We start from the raw sequence: 21,222 nt of genomic DNA on the forward strand, positions 1-21,222 counted from the left end.
TGCTCAGACTTCACAGGGAGCCCTTCCCTGACCACTCAGCCCACGCCCACCCTCAGCACTCCCGCCTCTTTTTACCCTGCATGATTTTTCTCCATGACTTATCACCACCTGACAGGCTGCAGAAATTAGTGTTTGCTGTTCTCTCTGCAGTGAACTGTGAGCCACTGTCTCTTTTTCCCTGCTGTATTCACAGCACATAGAATGAATAGTATGTGGCACACAGTAGGGGCTTATACGTTGTGCTAAAGGAGTGGCTGGGTCGGGCTAAGCGTCATGCAGCCTTTAGGACGTGTCCTGTCATTTAACCTGCACCGCAGCCCTGAGAAGCAGGCTGCTCGTTTTAGAGATGAGCTTAAAGAGACTACCTGCCCAGCCCAAGGCCTTATAGCCGGTTAGCAGTGGCAGAGGGCTACCCCGGGAGCTAACTCCGCAGCGCATGCTCCTAACCAGGACCGCCCCGAACCCCACCTCTTTCCAAAGGAGACGAGACAGCTCAACCCGCAGTATCCCTTCCTACCCCTAATTCCCTTCATCCCACGCCTGGGCTCATCGGCCCATCTATCTGCTCTTCAACCCCCACCCCGTCTGCCCCCCGCCACTCCACCCTCATCCTGTTAAGATGATAAGAGTCTCTCTTCTCTTCCCACTAGGACTCAGTTTTCTGCCCTCCCGCGCCTCTATCTTCCTCTGGTCCACCTTCACCCAGTCGAATTTGAACCTGGAGGGGATCTCAGGCGGGACGGCTAACGATCCAGGCGGGTGGAGGCAGGGGAGCGGGGGCGGAGACATTAAAGATGGCGCCTGCCCAGTGCGGGGCTGCCGCGTGGAGGGTGCCCCCTGTGCCTCCACGCGAGCTGAGAACTTGGCGGCGGGAGTCTGTGCGCGTGCGCGCTCGGGGATGCGGGTGGCCGTGGGGTGGGTGAGGCTCGCGGTCCTCGGGTTCTGGCCGCACGAGGTGTGCCCGGAGGCAAGGCAGGTGGGCCTCGTGCAAACTTCTCCACGTGCAAGACAGAACTCTGCCTGCCTTCGGCTCCCTCCGAAACGGGCTGGACTCCGCCGTAACCACTCCCCTCCGCGCTGTGTCCTTGGCGCAATCATACTTTTCTCCGGGCATTTTCTACCTGCCAAACCTCTTTGCCCATGCTGTTCCCCACCCAGACCTGCCGTGCTCTTTACTTTACGTTTTCTCTTTTCTAAACAGGGAGAGCACTGGGCCTGGAGTCAGAAGACCTGTGATCAAGATCAGTTCCCTTGCCCTGTGACCTCAGGCAAGCCCCTAAATTCTCTGAGCCACAGGCTCCTCCTCCGTAAAAGGGGAGTGGTGACACCTACTGTACTATCTCATGGGTTTGATGGGAGAATCAGACGTTTAATAAATAAATGCCAAAGAGCCTTTAAACTCTAAGGCAGTTCTTGAAGGAGGGGATGATTATTACTTCCTCTTAAGTCCTCTTTTATGTCTAGTAATACTTTTTGCCTTAGAGTCAAGCCGATCTGATATTAATTTAGCTATACCAGCTCTATTTCAGTCCTTATTTGCCTGGCTTAACTTTTTCATTGATTTCCTTTCAGCCTTCCTGTGTCTGTATATTTTAGGTGTGTCTCTTAAAACACAATGTGGCTGGAAGTTTTTCGGTTTTTGTTTTTTGCGGTACGCGGGGCTCTCACTGTTGTGGCCTCTCCCATTGCGGAGCACAGGCTCCGGACGCGCAGGCTCAGCGGCCGTGGCTCACGGGCCCAGCTGCTCCGCGGCATGTGGGATCTTCCTGGACCGGGGCACGAACCCGCGTCCCCTGCATCGGCAGGCGGACTCTCAACCACTGTGCCACCAGGGAAGCTCCTAAGATGTCTTTTGAACAAAGTGTTTGAAATAAAACAGACTTTGCAAGTCGCTGGGCTGGGGAGCTCTAAGCTCCCTTCAAGTTCAAATCTGTTATTCTGACTTTAGATCTCTGATACAATGTTTTATAACAATCTGTTGACCTCTGTCTCCTGACAAATTTTTCAACCTTTTGAAAACTCGTAGAATGCATTCAATAAATGTTATAGAATTAATAATAAACAAATAGATAAATGGTCAGACATGCTACCCCCAAATATGGCACCTTGGCATACTGAATACTTTAAGCTGAAGTTTTTTAAAAACTATTAATTAATTAATTTATTTTTGGCTGACGTGGGTCTTCACTGCTGCACATGTGCTTTCTCTAGTGGCGGCGAGCAGGGGCTACTCTTCGTTGCGGTGTGTGGCCTTCTCACTGCAGTGGCTTCTCTTGTTGCGGAGCACGGGCTCTAGAGTGCAGGCTCAGTACTTGTGGCACACGGGCTTAGTTGCTCCGCGGCATGTGGGATCTTCTCGGACCAGGGCTCGAACCTGTGTCCCCTGCATTGGCAGGCGGATTCTAAACCATTGCGCCACCAGGGAAGTCCCTGAAGGAGTTTTTGAGAAAGCAGCAGAAGCAGGAAGGCCCCTCTGACCTTCCCCCACCGCCCTGCCCTTCTTCCCTGAAACAGGTCATAAAATTCCCATGTGCAAGGAACACCCCCTGTATCAGGAGAAAAGAAGACATTCTTATCACCAGAGACAGGGAATTTCTGGCCAAAAAATTCTGTAAAAACAGACCTTGTTAAACCCTTATCTTCCTAGTTACTTCTTTACCACTTACAGCCCCAAGCCCAAACACCTTTGTCTTATCAACTCTTCACAAATTTCTTGTTTTTCTTTGTCTAAAAGCTTCCTGCTCTGGTCACGTCTTTGGGTCTCCATTCTCTTGTATACATAAAAATTCAAAACCTTTGTATGCTTTTCTCCTGTTAATCTCTGTCAGTTTAGGGACTTCCCTGGCGGTTCAGTGGTTAGGACTCTGCACTTTCACTGCCAAGAGCGTGGGTCAGGGAACTAAGATCCTGAAAGCGTAGCCAAAAAAAAACCAAAAAATAAAAAACTGTCCGTTTAATTTTCAGACCCAGCGGGGACCCTAGGAGGGTTGAGAAGAACTTTTTCCTCCCTACATTGGCCATCCCTCCCTCTGAATAATTAACACAGGCAATGAGATGTACTGTTTATTTTACCTAACTGAGGCTCAGTGAAGCTAAGAGGCCATCCGGTCACTCACACCGCCAGTCAGAGGCTGCATTTAGGATTAAATCCAAGGCTCGCTGGCCCCAGAGCTGGTTTGGAGAGTTGGAATTTCCAGACTGATTTGAAGACTCTGAGGACGTGCCTGGCGGGCCCCCGCTCTGGTCCAGTTTTGGCCAAGGGGAAAAGACACTGACTCCTCTGGCTCCTTCATCTGGAAGGCTCAGTTTTGTGAAGACAAGAGATACAAGATTTGCAGACAAGATAAGTGACTTTAGCCCTGGCCAGCAGGAGACCAGAGACAAGAGGAATTTGCTTCCTGTGGTTGACAGTTTCTAGAATGTGAGAAAACCCTATAGACTAAAATATGGACTCTTTCCAAATCCCTTTAGAAACTGGCCTTTTAAAGAGAACGTGTGGGAGTTCCCTGGAGGTCCCGTGGTTACGGCTCGGCGCTTTCACTGCTGTGGGCCCTGGTTGGATGCCTGGTTGGGGAACTAAGATCCCGCAAGCCACACGGCGTGGCCAAATAAATAAATAAATAAATAAAAAGAACACGGTAATGAGAATGTCTGGCCGGAAAGCCCTGTTACCTCAAGTGCGGCCCACTGGAGACTTGAGTTCCTGGCCTTGCCCATGCTGAAAACTCAGCCTCTGTGCACCGGGGCCAAGTCATATCTCGGAGACAGTTTTGGGCGAAGTAGAAAAGAATAGCTTTATTGCTCTGCCAGGCAAACGGGGCCACACGCATCACTGCCCCAAACCTGACCTCCCTGTCTCCTCTTGGTGAGTGGCAGCTCCAGCCTCCAGTTGCTTGAGCCCCAAACCTTGCAATCTTGATCTCCTCTTTTTCTCCTACATCCAGTCCATGAGTGAAGCCTGCTGCTCTGCCTTCAAAACAGATCCGAGAGCTGCCACGTTGGGAGAGGTCATCTCCGTCACATGGCCTTTCCACCCTGCCTGGCCGGGGACACTTCCTCACCGAGAGACAACGAGCCCACACAGCCCAGCTGAGCTCGGCGCCTGGCGTGGGAGCATCTTTCCCTGTTTCAGGCCCAGTGTGTGCTCTTTTGTTCTGCTTAAGCCCATGTGTCATATGGCACCCGGCCAGCCCCACTGCTCTATCTGTCCTCTTCGGGGAGGGGATGGGGTCCTTCCACTGCGCCCTGAGAGGGCCGAGCACAAGCAAACTGCCTGTCAGCTGCCGGGAGGGACCCGCTGGTCCCTGGAAGACCGACGCCACTACTGAAGCCGATCTTGCTGTCTCTTCTCAGCGTGAGTCCAGCGCTGTCCATCAGTGCTTGAGCGTCTGATGTTTTCCTTGACGCCTCCAATACCAAGCTGCCGTGGGCAGAAGTGCCTGGAGGACTCCCCTGGATTGAGAACCGGTGCCCGGTGCTCTGCCTGACCTGACCACGCGTCACCACCTCCACCTCTCCATCCAACACTGTCCTTTTAATGTTAAGTCAGACCACGTCGGACTCTGCCCAAAGCCCTCCAGTGGCTCCCATCTCACACTCAACCAAAGTCCTTGAAATGACCTTCTGACCCATCTGCCCCTGCTGCCTCCCTGACCTCATTGCTTCTTCCCATCCTCGGCTGCAGCCACTCTGGCCTCCTGACCGTGCCCCCAAACAGACTGGTCAGGCACACGCCCGCTCAGCCCTTCCTCCGAGCTGTGCCCTGCCTGAAACCTCCCAAGCAAAATGGAATCTCCCAGGTACTAGGGGCTTTTCCCCTCACTGGGGTATCCCCAGCATCTAGAACACAGCCCAGCTCCCATCAGCTCTTGACTGCTTGTTGGATGAATGTTAGACACTCTCCCTTATGAGACCTGCTGTGTGGAAAGGGGCAGCCACCCTAGTGGCCCTCACTGTTCCCATGTGCCTCTGATGGCCTCTCCTTGCAGGATGGCCCTTGGCTTCCTGGGGCCACCTTGCCCGCATGGGCAGGGAGCCAGAGCAGCCTGAAAGTTTAAGTCACTGTCCCCCAACCCTGGAGTAGCTTTGGCAGATGACCAAGAAAGCCCAGCTCCCCTGTTTTGCAACACATCACACGCTTCTTTTCAGGGTCTGCTCCTGGGGAGCTCCACCTCAGACAGGGGCCTTCCTCTGCCCTCTCCCCAAAGATCTGCTCAACTTGGGGGTCTGGGGCTATAAGGAACTGGGGTCTCTGAATATACTCTCTGTTTGACACAGCCTCTCCTATCTGTACCCCCCCACCCCGCCTCTTCCTTCCTTGAGAAATCTGACGCGCTCAGGATCCAGATGCAGGAGTATATACGCTGCGAGCCTCCCACGTGCCAGGAACCGGTACAAGCGAGAGAACTGGAACTTGAGTGTTAGCCTGTTAGCCTCCTCTCCCCCACCCAAGGCCACAACCATGCGCTTGACACGGGTCCTTCTGCCTGATGCTTTTACATCTTACCACATGTACGCCACAAACAATACAGGGTATTGCTGAGAGGTTTTAAAATTCACACTAACGCTCTCATATCACGTGTGCCATTCTGCAACCAACGTTCGGGGGGAACCAACATTGATAGAAATAGGCCTGGTTTATTCATTGAACTGCTGAACAGCATTCCTTAGAATGAACGGACCACGGCTTATCTGTCCGCCCCCATCTGACTATGAGGCTGTTCCCGGTTTTCCACAGCTTCAGCCACCCAGCATCCCTTGGCCCCAGAGCACAAGCCCCTTCCCCGGAGGCCCATGTTCCTTCTTCCAGGGCTCTCGCCACCTGACAGAGGACTCCTAATGCCTGTTCCCCCCCGAGAGCAGGACCTGAGTTCACCCCTGTAGCTCCAGCATGTGGCAGGCACCCAGCTTCTTTGGATGGACGGATACAGAAGAATGGGGGGAGGGGACTGTGCACCAGGCCTCGACCTCTTTGTGCCGGGGACGAGCCAGGATGGCCTGAAAGAGCCCAGGTACCTGGGGCCCAGTGGTCAGTGCCATCCCAGGGGAGTGGGGGGGGGGGCCCTGGCCATGGGATCCTTGGAGCTCCTGGACAGGTGTCCCCGTCTGCTCTGAGGCCAAGACACAGGGTCTGCCAGGAGCAGACCGCCCCGGCCCACTCACCCAACAGCATCATGGGCTCAAGGAGCAGCCCCGCCGACAACCTTGCCGTCACGCAGGGAGCCCTCCCGAGGGCCAGGCACCGTCCATTTCAGCTGCATCATCGCTCTCTGGGCAGGCATTAGCCCTCCTCCAGCAGACACGGGGGTCTGAGGGGCACACAGTCAGGGGCAGGGCAGGATTCAAACCAATACCTGAGCCATCTGAATTCGGAGAAATGGACACCCACTTGCCGCAATGAACAGTGCCCTCCTCTGCTGGGGCCTCGGCTGTGCTGGAGCTGAGCACAGAGCAGGCCCAGCTGGTCGTGAGCCCCTGCTTCCTCCTGCCACGAGAGAATGGGCACCTAAGGCCTGGTGCCCTGGGGATTCGCCGGAATCTTCCCAGGAATGGCAAGTCCAGGCTCCAGCCCTGACGGGAGATTAAACGTGGCTCAAAACACACTCAGCTAGAGGATTCCCTGAACTTTAATGCCATGGCTCTGAGAAGGGCAGCTGGAGGCTGTGGCGGACCTCTGAGGCTGCAGACACCACCAGCCTCCAGTGATGGGGTCCTGGGCCCCAAGTGACTAGGCAGTGAGAAGCCGTGGGGCCTCACCCCTGCACTCCTGGGGCTTAGTGTGACCAGAAGCTCTCAGAGCTCCTGCGGGAGGGCTTGGCCAACTTCGGGAGAGGCGTGGGGTAGGGGCATCACTGGCTCTTAGAGGCCTGACCCCGCCAGGCTCAGGCACGGCTCGACCCAGCGCCTGCACGGAGCAGCTAAGGGTGGAGGTGACAAAAGCGACCACAGTTCCCAGCCTGGCACCAGTGGGATGCCTGGGAGGGAGGAGAGGCCTCGAGGAGTTTGGGACAGGTGTGCACAGGGGCTCCTGGCCTCTCAGGGCACTTGATTCAGGCAACCCCTGAGATGGGGAACCGGAAGGCACATCCCACATTAGTTCTGAGAAAGGTGGGGGGACGGGAGCGCCCCGAGGATGACATCCAAGGCACCAAGAAGGTGATGCAGCCTCCTCCCACCCCTCCCCACAGTTTGTCAAACTGGCCCCTAGGCTGGGGCCAGGTGCAGCAGGGCTGGCTTCAGTATCCTTGGGGGACGTGAGCCCTGCTCTCCAGGTCGGCAGGGGCTTCTGGAGAGTCAATCGTCTGGTAGGCACTGTGATCCTGTGAAGGTCCGAGGAAAGCTAGGGGGCGGGGGAGATGGGGGGAAAGAAAAACTGAAGGGTGAGGACTTAGGACATTCCACAAGGCCAAACCAACATCCCCCTACCCCTTGACCAGAAAGGCCAGAGCTGGGCATCCCAGCACCCAGGAGTGACAGTGGCAGCAGCCCCAGGCATCAAGCCTTTAGCATATATTATTTATTCAATCCTCCTGTAACCCTACAGAGGTTTTTTATTGTCCCCACTTTACAGATGAGGAAACTGAGGGTCACAGAGATGAACTGACTCGCCTGAGATTATAAAGCTTGAAGCAGAGGACACCAGGGTTCAGACCTAAGCAGCACGACCCCAAGGACAGGGCTCGTAGCCATTATGCCTCAGTGGTTCTCTGAGCAGCACATGCTCAGGAATCTGGCCAAGGGACGCCCAGCCCTGGGCCCACAGGCTCCTCTCCGGCTCCTCTCCCGGACAGAGCGGATACAGCGTGACTGTTTCCAGAAGGCCCCAGAGCTGGCACAGATGCAGAGCCCAGAGGGTGCAAGGTAGGCGGTAGGGCTCTCAGTGCCACACCCCTCACTCCCATCTGCACTCTGCACAACTGTCCTGAGCTCCTGAACGGGCCCCAAGGGCCCTGGGCCTCAGTTTCTTCATCTGTCTAATGGAGGAACGTCACTGGCTCCTCCCCGCCCCCGGGCAGGCCTGGGCAGTGCTGAGGTTGCCCAGGGTGGGCAGCCTCGGGCCATTCCGGCCCTTAGCCCAGCAGCTCTCCCAGCGGGTCACGGGCCACTCTGGACCTCTCTTCTCAGAAGTGAAAGGTGGAAGACCACACCTCTCTCCACTTCTCTCAGAGAGAGAGAAAGGAGGTGAGAATGTGCATCAGAGAGGGCAGGGGAAGGGCCACCACGAGAAGGGGTACAGCTCAGAGAGGCCGTGGGAGCGGGCAGCAGGTCTGGGCTAAGGGAAAGCACCTGCAGTTCAGGGCTGGCTTTGGCCGGGGCCCCCACGGCCTAGGCCACAGCACCACCCCTCCCTTGGCCACCCAGACCCCGTATGTGGCAGGAGACGGGGGTTCCAGCAATGGGGCTGGAGGGAGCTGAGAGGGGAAGCTGGCCCTGCAGGTGCCTACAAGCCTCGGGCCACAGACTGCCCAGAACCGCCTGGGGCACTGGATCACGCCCAAAGCTGCACCCATGTCTGAGCTGACAGGGGAACCTAGCACTGTAGCCTGGTGCCAGGGAAAGGTCATAACAGGTGGGGGCGGCCGGGGGCCCCGAAACTTGCACACGGTCCAGCCTGGCTCCCAGAGCCCACGCCAAGCCCCGCCCTGCACCTCGAGCCCTTCTCTCAGGGGGCAAGGTTGGCTCCCTGGGGCCGGGGGCTGGGGGGCGGGCAAGGTGGAGACCAGGGAGAGGTGGGGAGATGGCAGCGTGCCAGCACCTGGGCCAGCGAGAGGGGAGTCGGGGAGCTGGCGGGAGGCGCTGGCCTCACCAGTGTGGAGGAGGTGCTCACCCCTGCGCTCCCGGTGCATTTGGTAGACGAAGCAGCAGGAGACCGGCTTGAGGAGCGCGCTGACGATGGCCATGCCAGCGCTGAAGCGCTCTGTGTCCAAGAGGCTGGTCCTTGGGTAGAAGATGCTGATGTGGATGATGTCCAGGAAGATGGTGACCACCAAGCCACCCAGAAACTGCAAGACAGGCCGGGCGCAGGGCCCAGGGGCGACCACGTGTCATCCGGGTTTACGAGCCCGCTGCCCCCCTGTCCCACCCCCTCACTCTCCCACCATATACACCAGGCCGGAAGCTCCACTTGTGCCCTACTGTGTCCTTGGGGTTTGCTGGACAACAGATCAAGCCAGCAGCCAGGACTCTGTGGATGAGATGCCCGACTGGGGGCTGTGAGGCCGCGAGCAGTGGTGTGGGGCCAGAGCACCTTCCCCCACCTCCTCTCATGCTGAGGCCACGACGAGGTACAAGACTTGGGTCCAGAGCCTCTGAGATGGAAGGTCCCTCAGAATTCACTTGCTCCATCTTCACCACCAGAGAAATCCCTTCTCAGCCATCCCGAGAGGCCGGTCGGGTGCTCACAGCCATCTGGGTCTGAGCGGGTGTCGGGAAGCTCCCCCGTGGGACAGTTCAGCCAGACGGTGTCCACTCTGACCTCACAAGGTGGTGGAGTTCCCTCTTCACAGGCCTCCCGGCCACATCCCTCCCTATTAGGAGGGCCCTAGAGGTGGGTTACTGGCGTGTGCTCCACTGCCCTCGGGGAAGGGCCAGTCTGGGACACCGGTGGGAGCCCACGCCATGCCCCTCTTGGGGAAAAAATGAGCAGACTCCGGGCTCTCTGAGCCAGGCAGGCAGGGAAGCAGGCCAGACTAGTGAAGGTGCACGTGGGCTGGTAGCCTGGGTGGGCTTACTTAGCAGAAAGTGGAAAATGGGGAAAAAAGAAGGGAGAGGAGATTGGACGAGTGAAGGGGAAGACGGAGCCGGGCCCACGATCACCCTCAAGCCAGTTCTCCCCCAGCTCACCATACTTATGGCGTCGATGGAGTCCCGCTGCGCGACGGCCCACACGCCCAAAGCCAGGATGGTGAAGTTGGACCACGCGTAGGCGCCCGGGAACACGATGCAGCCCCTGCGGGAGAAGGAGGCATCTGAGTCAAGTCAGGAGGTGGCCGCCGCACAGGTGCCCACCCCTCCCACAGGTCACCTCCTAAGGCTCTCAGGTCTCAGGGCCCCTACGAGCAGAGGCCACAGTCCATGGCCTTGTTCCTTCCCCCCACGCCCCCATGCTCCAGAAATGTCAGCACTCTGCCTCCGCTCTGCCTCCGCGGAGGCAAATGCCACCGCTCTGCCTCCCAAACGGATCCGGAATCTGGCCACGTCCCTCCAGGTCCAAACCACCATCCTCTCCTACTAGCCTCTCCCCACTGGTCTCCGTACTTCCACTCCTGCCCGCTCCTGGCCATTCATAAACAGCAACCAGTTAGGTAAATCGGGGACGTCACTCTGCTAAAAGTTCTCCAATAGTTCTCTTGGAATAAAATTCAGATTCTTGACCATGGCCTATGGGGCCCTGTGGGATCTGGTGACACAGTCCAGCCTATACCTCCCATTCATTGCCTTGCTGTCCCCTCTACCCTGAACACTCGGTCCCTTTTTGTCATTTTAGCCTCACCTCAACTGTTAACTCCGAGACTCCTTCTCTGACTGCCCCATTTCAAGTACCACCTCACCGCTTTCTAACACAATGCCCACCCTCTTTTATTTTGTAGGGTATTGCTACTAACTCAACTGTTTACTTGTTTGTTAACTCAAAGAAAATAATAGTTAACCCAGAGCCCTTACTAGTACCTGGCACAGTTATAAGTGCTTTAAATTCGCTCATTTATGTGCATTTGTCTTAACAACCCCAGTAAGGAGGCACTATTGCTATCCTCATTTTACAGATGAGGAGAGAGAGGCACAGAGAGGTCAAGTAACTTGCTGAAGGTCACACAGCTGCTAAGTGGCAAAGCTGGGATTTAAACCCAGGCAGTCTGGCTCAAGAGGCTGCGCTCTTATCCACCGTATTCGCTCAGCTTGGATGGCCCCAGCACGCAGTGGGGTGCCTCACGAATTTAAATGGCGTTCCCTGAAGTGTACCGTACAGAAAACATGTGCAAAGTACTTAAGCGTAGGGCACAACGAGGCTTACTCAGAATAAGTAATCTCATTTTTTGGTTCTGGAAAGCAGGCCTCACCAGCTCAATCTTGGGGAGCGTCACTGAGAAATCTGGATTTTGACTCTGCTCCTCGAGGTCATTAACCATGATTATCACTGTTCCCATTATTCACACCCGTTAACGTGTGCACTGCACTTCCACAGCTGCAAAACGCACACGTGAGCTCAATGGTCTCCAGTCTCGGTTTGGCAGACAAATCTCCCCAGAAACTCAACAGCTAAAGCAGACGGTCATGATGAAAATCAATCCTGAGTCCTCAGGCCTCCCTTGGGCAGGCCTGGGCAGTGTCCGGTGAGCAGAGCATCGCCATGCTTCTCTCTCACAGCTCCTGAGTGGCGTGCTTCCTTGTACCCATTTTACAGATGGAAACCAAGGTCCCAAGAAGTGGAGTCACTTGGTCAAGGTGACCTGGCTGGAATATAGCAGAGCCAGGACCTGAACAGGGTCAGTCTGAATCCTGAGCCTGCCGTCTCTGGGCAGGGGGTGTGAAGTGAGAGTGAGGGTCCACCCCTGAGCAAGTGACCTCACCCCTGTGTCAGGCGTCTACTTGCTGAGCAGCTGAGCTAACCCCCAGAAGGCGACCAGCCTGGCAGCTGGCCTCTGGACACCCTCAATGGAGGTTAGCAGTTTTACAGTTTCAGAAGTTACGCTTTCACCTTCCGATGACCTTACAGGACAAGTGGGAGGGTCAGTAATGCTCTCACTTTATAGGTGAGAAAATGACTTAGGGGGTTTAAGTGACTCACCCAAGGTCACAGACACACAGAGCTCTACCTGACATCCACCCCAGCACTGTATAAGAGACCGGCCCCCAGGCTTCAGCACCTCAGACCCCCCAGATGTGAAGGCCTCGGGGAAGAACTAGAGGGGTGACAAGCCCAAAGGGCTCGGGCAGTGTCTGGAGGAAGGTTGAGCGGTTGGTACTGCCCTGGGCTGTTGCCTCCCTGAGGATGAGGGCTCGAAGCTCCTAGGGCAGTGATGGCAAAGGCCTCTGGGTACTGCCTGCCCCTCTGACATCCTTGGAACATGGGGAGCTTGCTGGTGATGTTCCTGACAAGGTGCTATTCAGTCTTGGAACGGGCTGGGAGACGTGGACAAGGCCCGTGAGACACATGGATGCAGACCCAGGACACACATGGACAAGACCCCAAGGAGACACGTGGACCCAGATCCTGGGAGACAGGTGGACACAGAACAGGACACTCAGAGAGTCACTCACCAGATCGCCAGCAGCCAGTGAACCAGGAGGATCGCCTGTGACACACAAAGAAGAGGGAGTGGGTGGAGAGGAGATCTGTGAATGTGACCACCATGGCGGCAGGGGGGTGGGCAAGAAAGCTTATGGAGCCAGAAAACACCGGAAGCCCCCGCCTAGCCCCTAAGAGGGCTTCAGCAGTGTCTGTTGAAATGAAACACCACCAACAGTGACAGAAGAGAAGGTAGAGAAGGAGGAAGAGCACAGGCCAGGCGACGCTGCCACGTTGCCCTCCCCACTCCCTCGGGGCAGCTGACACCTACAGGCCTTCCTGCTTCCAAAGGCGGGAGGCTCCTTTGGGGAACCTGGGAATCTGCTCTGGAATCAGAGGAGCCTCAATGGGAAACTGGGGTGGGGGGGAGCTCAAATGAGGCTGATTTCTTAGGACACTGGAGCTGGGGTGCCGTGTGGGGACGGGGGGATGCCGGGTGCGTCCAGGGAATGGGAGAGCAGCCCAGTGGCAGAAGACCAGAGGGGAGAGGTGGGCCTTGAGGGCCTCCGCAAGGAGCATGGATTTCAGCCCAAGTGCACTGAGGGCTTTTCTGCAGGAAGGTAACACGCTATGATTTGTTAAGAAAAGAAATCCCCCTGGCCTTTTTCTAGAGTTCTGCGCTATCCCACCCTTTTTGTTGCCCCATATGTCCTTCAAAGACAGCCCTCTTTACTGGAGCTGGTCTCTATTCCTGGTAATCCAAAGGGCCCTGATTGCAAAGCAAGTAAAGAAGGAAGGAACAGATGCTACAGGGAGGACAGGGCAGCTGCCAGCTAGAGCTTCCAAAGAAGCAGGGAACTCGGAGCTGGTGCTAAAGGGGACGCAGGGACCAGCCAGGCAAAGGAGAGGGAGAGCGGGGCGTCCCAAAGTGGACACCCGGAAGCACAGGCAGGGACGCGGGACCCAGAGCCCCGAGGAGGGGGGGGCGCTGAGGCTGCGGGAGGCCAAGAGCCCCAAGTCGGGAGCTTCAGTGGGGCCTGGTGGTCGGTGGGGGCCCTTGAGGGGGTTTGCTCCCGGCACTGAGCAGTCAAGTTGGGAAGGGGAAGCCAAGAGCCGGGGGCGGGGACGGCATGCTGGGCCCAGAGAGCAAGGGCGCACGGCCAGGATTGCAGTGGTTTCTGGTCTGGTGCAGTGGTTTCTGGTCTGGTGCAAGGGGCTCTGGCTGCGTTTCTAGAAGGGTTACTATTTATGGCACATTCCAGGTCCTGGGCCCAGCGCCCCACGTGACCTTCTCTGGGCCTCACAACAGCCTCTGGAGCAGATACTAGAATCATTCCCATTTTACAGTCAAGGAAACTAGGCTCAGAGGTAAATTAAGTTGATCGTGATTCCACTGATGGCAAGACTCAAATGAAACTGTAAGTATGACTCCAGAACCAGGGCTCCTCGCCTTCACGCCGGGGGCACGGCCTTCAGCGGAGGGGAGCTATTTGGGCTTGCTTGAGACAGACGCAGACGTTTTCCACATGGGGGGCAGGTGACATCCGGGGCAGACGCCCGGGATACCCCACCTTCACCCCCAGTGCTCAGTGAAGTGAACAAAGCCCAGAGTACGGTCCACGGCGCCCGAAGAATCCCTCTTCCGGCTACAGAGGACTAGATCGATTCTGTAAGGACCAATGCACCTGGCCTTACACAGGTCTTGAGACTCCGAAAAAGTTGAGTCTACATGACAGCAGGCTAGCTCTGGAAGGAATCTTTGCCATCACCTTCCCTCGTTTATGACCGAGTGCCTCCCACGCGTCAGGCAGCATTCTGAGATTTTTGTGCATAGGAACGCATTTCATCCTTACAATCCTCTGAGGTACAATTTTCCCCATTTTACAGTTGAGAAAACTGAGGCTCAGAGGTAAGTACCTTGCCCCAGGTCGCACAGCTGAGCCACGTTTCAAACCTGACTTAGCCAGGTGTTGTCCGACCCAGGGCCTGGGCAGATGTGCCCTCCCGTTACAAAGATGGGGAAACTGAGGCAGAGGAGGCCTAATCTTCTGAGGGTTTCTCTTCCCAGGGGCTGAAGGGGAGGGATCACACAGCGCTAAGTTTCTGAAACACGTACAGTTTAAGCCGGCATCGCTGGCACCTGCTTGGCCTCCACCCTGGGGATTCAAAGGCGAGCAAGGCAGATGCAACACTGGGCTGCCCTCCCAGACCTGACACCTAGGGTGGGCGGGAAACTGTGAACTAGGCCATCACCTTAGGAGTGTGGATTTCCAATGAGACAGCCTGCTGTGAAGGAAGTTACAGCAAAGGAGAAGGAACCTCACCCTGCGTCAAGGGAGAGGCGCTTAGGAGGCTTCTCTGAGGGACGAAGGGGGTGAGCAGGGGTTAACCAGGGGCAGAGGGGAAAGAAGAGCATTTCAAGCGAAGGGACAGCACCTGCAAAGGCTCTGTGGCAGAAGGGAGCATGGAACATTCTGGAAACGGAAAAGAAGCCAGTGTGGCTGGAGTGGAAGAGGAGAGTGGAGAGGAGGGACAGGAAGCTGGGGGTGGGGCAGGGCTGGGCCTGGAGGGTGTGGGGAGAAATCCTGATCTTTATCTTAAGAGCAAAACACTGTCCCCCTCTGTCTAATAGGAAACCCTGCCCGCAGAGGGGAAGGGACCTGTCAGAGGCCATGACACGCGGCCAGCCACGGTGGTCCTGGTGTCGGGTTTTTAACTAAGACAAGACACCAAGGAAGGAGCCACAGGGGAGGCAGCTCACGTCGCCACTCTGGAAAATCAACACCAAATCCAGCCCTCCCTTGACTTCTATTTCAGAAACGGCCTTCATTTCCAAGGGCTCTGGTTCCCACCTCTAGACTGTGCACACTGCAGGTCTTTAATAAAGGGGTGCTCTTGGCCTGCAGAGCCCAGCTTTACCATGGTAAGAGGAAAGGCTGAGACCCAGGGAAGCCTGTGGGGAAACCATTCTGTTTAACCTGTGGGATAAAGTTTTTCCTGGAGCCAGAAAAGCTTGTACTATGGAGTGAGCACCTGCTAAGGTCCAAAACTAGGCCCTCTCTTTTGGGCAGAACAGAGTATAATCTGGAAATCCTGCAGACCTTTAGCAGACACACATCCCCTCGGTGTGACATCACTTTTGTTTTCTAAATATTTAGGAAACATAGCATTAGTGGATCACTTCTCTTCAGCCCTGGGAAAAGAAACCCACAAAGACGAAGCCTCCTCTGCCTCAGTTTCCCCACCTTTGTAATGGGCGGGCGCACCCACCCAGGCCCAGAGGGGTCTAATGTGCAGGAAAACTCCAACAAGAAACCCAGCCAAGATTCTAAAAAAGAGTGGCTATATGTGTATGTATAACTGATTCACTTTGCTGTACACCTGAAACTAACGCAACACTGTAAATCAACTATATGCCAATAAAAATAAAGAAAAGAAAAAGAAACCCAGCCAAGCTGGCTCTGCCCTTCCTGACAGCCCTCATCTCAGCACAAAAGAACTGTCTGCTGACTCTGGGGGAGGTTTCTGGTAACCAAGGGGATACTGGGGATACCCAGGTACTGCCATAGAGAATGAGGGAGGGAGGGGCCTGAGAATGTGCCTGGGCAGCCTGACCGTTCTGACTGGGCAAGAGGAAACAGACTTGAGCTCCTGGACTCTTCCTATAGACTCGGCCCAGGGGGGCTGCCCCGCCCTTTCCACCGCAGAGACAGGCATCTGACGGTCACTGGATGTACCTACTTACTAACCGTAAGTACTGTTATGGAACAGACATCCAGAAACAGTGTCAACCACATCAATCCCTGCTACTGAGGAAGATCTGCCTGTCACGTGTCTACGCTACCCTGAACACTCGGCCCACGTCATCCTTATAACCGTCTGGCGTAGAGTTTTAATCCTGTTTTACTTATGAAGAAACTGAAGCTGTGAGAGATTAAGTAAATTGGCCCAAACGGTAATGCTTATAAACAAGAGAGCCCAGATGCTAATCTCAGGTCTATCTGGTCTGAGTTTTCCTGCTAATAAAAATGTGATGAAGGGGCTTCCCTGGTGGCGCAGTGGTTGAGAGTCCACCTGCCGATGCAGGGGACACAGGTTCGTGCCCTGGTCCGGGAAGATCCCACATGCCGTGGAGCGGCTGGGCCCGTGAGCCATGGCCGCTGAGCCTGCGCGTCCGGAGCCTGTGCTCCGCAACGGGAGAGGCCGCAACAGTGAGAGGCCCGCGTAACGCAAAAAAAAAAAAAAAAAAAGTGATGCTACACCACCTCCAGGACCACTAGATCCTCCCCTTATCACCCTAGAAGGTAGGGTCTAATTTTATGCTCTTTTTATGGTGAGGAAACTGATACTCAGAGAGGTTTAGAAATCTGCTCCAGGTCACACAGCTAGTAAGCAGCAGAGTCTGGCTTTGGACAGAAATCTCTCTGGCCCCAAAGCCTGTGCTCTATCCACTGTGCTGGAAGAGCAAGGGAAGGGTGGATGGAAATGAGGAGGTTTGACCTTGAGAAGAGAAGGCTAAGGGGGAAACCGCAGGGTCCTGCGGACCAGGACTTAGACCCTTCGTTTGCCACTAGAGGGCCCACGGGGGTGGGGGTGGGACTTCCCAGACGGGTGGTAGACAGACCTGAGGTCACCGTACAGTTTTGTATTTTTTCAGCTTGCAGGATTGAACCTGTGCCCTGGGCAGTGAAAGCACTGGGTCCTAACCACTGGACCGCCAGGGAATTCCCAGGAAAAATATATTCTCTATATTAATCTGTATGGAGGGAATTCCCTGGCGGTCCAGTGGTTAGGACTCTGCACTTTCACTGCCGAGGGCGCGGGTTCAATCCCTGGTAAGGGAACTAAGATCCCACAAACCGCACGGCACGACCAAAAAAAACCATAAACAAACAAAAACAAAAACACCCAGAATATATTTTCCTGGTCCTGTGCAAACACTCGGTGGCCTGTTGCACGAGCAGCAAGATCCCCGAGGACCCCCGAGGGCTGAGGCTAGGGGACAGCGCTCAGGGCTGCTGGAGAGCAGAGGCAGAGGCGGGCAGCGGTTAATGGGGTGGGCATTGCAGCCACATATGTGGATTGGACCCCAGCTCTGTGACTCAGAGCTGTGTGACCTTGGGCCGCTCACCTGAGCTCTCAGAACTGCTGCTTGCTCTTCTATAAAGTGGGACTATAATGTTTCACAGGGGTGTTGTGTGGCTACAGAGAGGTGGAGGGATGTGCGAAACATTCAATGCAATGCCTGCCAGGTAGTCAGCCCCCCAGGCGTGGCCATCCTCATTACTACTACACAGCCAGCTTCCAGAGTTCTTAACCCTCATGCTACACTACCCCCTGCACCCTCCTCCAAAGGGCCTTTCTCCCAAGACCTCACGAACCCTAGCCTATTGCCTTCGAAACTTGTCACAGTGACATTCCTCCAGCTCAGGACTTGCCTCACGGGTGGGGCTGGGTTAGCGACTGCCCAGAGGGCCTGGGGCACTTGCTTCTGCTCACCTGGCACCACTGCCCACTCCAGCTGGGCTGGGCACAAGCAGGCATTGAGCCAATGCCCAAGGAATGTGTGAAATAAGGGAGGGGGTAGTGCAGGACCACAGGGGTGCATTGCCCCCGCTCCCAAGGGGCTCTGGTCTCAGAACACCCCACTCAGACGGCGGTGAACAAGCACCAACAGCTCTCTCCACAGGGTGGCCAGGTTTAACAGCAAAAACACAGAGCACCCGGTTAGTTTTCAATTTCAGATAATGAATAATTTGCTAGAATGTCCCAAACATTGCCTGGGATATACTTATACTAAAAAATTATTTATTGTTGATATGAAATTCAAATTCAACTGGATGTCCTGTATGTTACCTAGCAACCCTAGCTGCTCAGGCCCTCCCAGCACTTAGTTGTCTCTGATTGGTATCAGTTAAGACCCTCTGAGATATGATGTTTTATTTCCCAAGTCAAGGGAAGGACCAGACATTTCATTCCGGGCACCCAAAGCCAGCACAGCTCACACCTGGGGTCGTGTGTGGCCTGTCCCACCCATGAAGTTGCTCCAAAAAAAAGCCCCAAACAGACTAAGCCCTCCCCGTGGACAGAAAATGTCAAGGCAGAAGTCAGTCCTAACTAATTGGTGGCCAGGAAAGGACACAGCTTTGAAGTCTGACCCTGATGGATTCAAACCCTGACTCTGCCACTAAATCTCTGTGGGACCTTGGCAAGTTACTTACCTGGTCTGAGCTGAAGTTTGCTCATCTGTCAAAATCTCAGAAGGTTGATGTGATTAAATAAATAACCTGGCACCCCACAGATGCCCCCCAAATGCGGGCTCTCTCCCCTCTCAATTCCTGTGGCTCTGTCCCTCATTTCATTCCCTCTTAGCAATTATTTTAGGCAAATCTCTAATTAGAGAAAAGGCGGTCAACATTAACCCCACACAGGCTGGAACAGAGTATCGACACCAACAAACCTTAGTTGCCCTCATGTAAATTTCTTCCCAGCTAAACCCTCAATCCAAGTCCATTCCCTTGTTCCAGCCAACTCTCCGCCTAGCCGTTGACTGAAAGCTTCGGGGAGGTTTACTGAAGCAAGTATTAAGGAAAGTATCAAGGGACGTCTTCCCACATGAAGTCACAGCACAGACGGTGTCTAATAATCCAAATATGGATAATGTATTGTGCTGTAGTCATCTCTTAGATTCCTTCAGTACCAGACACCACGGGTGCTAAATTCTTTGTCATGCGTGAGTAAAAGGCCATTCCTGGATACTACAGTCTCGAAGGAAACTGCACTGAGACCCAAAATGGCAGGTTTGGTCCAAGGTTCATACGTTCCTGACCAAAGTTAAAGGCTTCAGCCTCTCAGTGGCAAACAGAGCCAAGAAGCACTGGGCTGGTGGGGCGGGGAGGAAAAAAAAGAACAGCCGCTGGCATCCTGACAGCTGAGGACACGGCTCAGGAAATGAAGACACCCCAGGAAGCTCCAGTGTTTCCCTAAATGCGCAAAGTTGGCGTTCTCTGCTTTTAAGTAACTTCTATTGGTGTCTGTGCTGCTTACGAAATAAAGACGTTGAATTCATAAACTTTGAAAAACCACTCGTCCGGGATCACAGCTTCGTCTGCCAACAAAGGAGGCTACCAGGTTGGTGTCGGGGGTGCAGGTGAAAGGTTTAGCCCCTCTCTCGGTGAAGGGGAGGTGGGCCGCCTCTAAGTCCCCCTCGGGCTCTCGGTGGGCCCCCCGCCCCGCGCCTTCCTCTTTCCCCAGGGGAATTCTGGGCGCGCAGGCCAAAGCGAGCCTCGGGGGCCCGGCGCTCCCAGCTGGGCCGGTCTGACTCCGGGAAGAGGGGGCCTCTTCCCTCCCTTCCCTCCTCCAGTTTCCTCTCGGTCTTTCCTGCTGGCCTTCTGTATCCCTCTCCTTGCTACGGTCTATCCACCCACCTCCTTCTCAGCTGGACTCTGTACGTTCTCTTTCTCCCTACCACCCCTCTTTCCCCAAACGCTCGGTCCTCTCACCTCTAAATTCCTACTTTAAAAGCGCAAACGCCCAGCACGCTCGGGGAGACCCGCCCCGCGCCCGCCCGCCCGCCAGCCCGCCAGCCCGCCAACCCCAGCGGCTGGGCCACCCCCGCCCCGCCCCGCCCCGCCTATTGCCACCTTCAGGTTCACGGCGGGCAGCTCCATCTCGACGAAGCTGGAGGGAACCTGCGCGACAACCGCGGGGGCTCCTGGTCTACGAACTCGGGAAACAAACTTGCCCGGCTCCGCCCCGCCCGCGGCCCCGGCTCCACCCCCCCCGGGGGGGATGGGCACGTGGGTTGGGTCACGTGACTGTTGCCCGGTTGCTAGGCGACGGCGTCCGGCTGCTAGCGCCTTAGTCCCGCAACTGCCCAGGTAGTTCCCGGCACCGCTGGAGAACATTCAGATTTGCGTCGCAAAGGGCACAATATCTCGCCGAGTTGAAGTTCCTGCAAGTGGGCTGATGGGAGAACTTGGGAGAACGTCCAGGTACAAACTGCAGATGCGGCAACAGCTGTGTCTCATCCCAGAGGGCACCCTCTCTCCTCCCTCCTTCTCCGGTGAAAGTGGAGACAGTTGCGGACCTCAGAGGATCCTTGTGAGGATAAATGAACTAATTCATGTTGAAGAAAAAATGATTCTGACACTTGCTAAAATGGTAAGGAAAACTTATTCAAGACTACTGGGGCAGGGGTTACACAATAGGGAAGGGAGAGTTCAAGCCCAACTCGGAGAACCCCAAGGATAAGTGGGGGTTTATAGGCAAGCAGCAGAGTGAAGGGTCAGTGGATGGCAAAAGTATTACTACGAAGAAACATCAAGGCTAGGGTGATTCTTGCTAACCTGACCTAACAGGATTCTTGCTAAAGGTAGGCCAAAGGCAGACCTCAAAAGTGGGGAATGGGGAACTTGATCAGATATGGAGGGTGATCAGATATCAAGGGTCGGAGGGATTCTTGCTAAACTGACTTAGCAGGATTCTTGCTAAAACTGGGCTGTGCAGGATGCAGAAGGCTGGGTTGAGGCCTAGTCAAGAAGAGGGCTCAGAGGAGCCTAACTACAGTTTGGTTAAAGATACAGTCTTTGTCCGGACTTCCCTGGTGGTCCAGTGGGTAAGACCCCGTGCTCCCAGTGCAGGGGGCTGGGGTTTGATCCCATGTCAGGGAACCAGATCCCGCAGGCATGCCGCAACTAAGAAGTACTCAGGCCGCAACTAAAAAAAGATCCCACGTGCCACAACTAAGACCCGGTGCAAACAAAATAATAAATAACTCAATAAATATTAAAAAAAAAAAAAAGATAGAGTCTTTGTGAACATAACGTGCCCAGAACAAATGCCTGGCACTTAGTAAGTGGGCAAAATACATAAAATATTGTTCTTATCAATGCACGAGGGGCCTATGGTTGGAGCCTTCTTGAGCTAACATACTTAAAGCTTCAGAAAAATCCACCTGGAAGACCAGCAGAAAACCTATAGTCACACTTGTCTCC

The 21,222-nt window shown here is 55.1% G+C and overlaps 1 protein-coding gene across 1 annotated transcript; it reads right to left on the bottom strand.

Moving 5' to 3' along the window:
- Positions 1-5,447: 5,447 nt before the first annotated feature.
- AGTRAP (angiotensin II receptor associated protein) lies at positions 5,448-19,990 on the bottom strand. The gene is made up of 5 exons (XM_030878403.2): positions 19,870-19,990; positions 12,259-12,293; positions 9,844-9,949; positions 8,828-9,002; positions 5,448-7,339 (listed from the first exon to the last, which is right to left on the bottom strand). The coding sequence occupies exons 1-5, from the start codon at positions 19,894-19,896 to the stop codon at positions 7,236-7,238; spliced, it is 447 nt and encodes a 148-aa protein (XP_030734263.1). The 5' UTR covers positions 19,897-19,990; the 3' UTR covers positions 5,448-7,235.
- Between the last annotated feature and the right edge of the window lie 1,232 nt (positions 19,991-21,222).

Source organism: Globicephala melas, chromosome 1 (genome assembly GCF_963455315.2).
Source record: "Globicephala melas chromosome 1, mGloMel1.2, whole genome shotgun sequence".
Classification (NCBI taxonomy): Eukaryota; Metazoa; Chordata; class Mammalia; order Artiodactyla; family Delphinidae; genus Globicephala; species Globicephala melas.

Coding starts and splice junctions, on each gene's coding strand:
- AGTRAP (XM_030878403.2), bottom strand. CDS start 19,896: ATGGAGCTGCCCGCCGTGAACCTGAAG. Junction 12,294..19,869: donor TGCCCGCCGTGAACCTGAAG/GTGGCAATAGGC, acceptor TGTGTGTCACAG/GCGATCCTCCTGGTTCACTG. Junction 7,340..8,827: donor AATGCACCGGGAGCGCAGGG/GTGAGCACCTCC, acceptor CCCGCCCCCTAG/CTTTCCTCGGACCTTCACAG.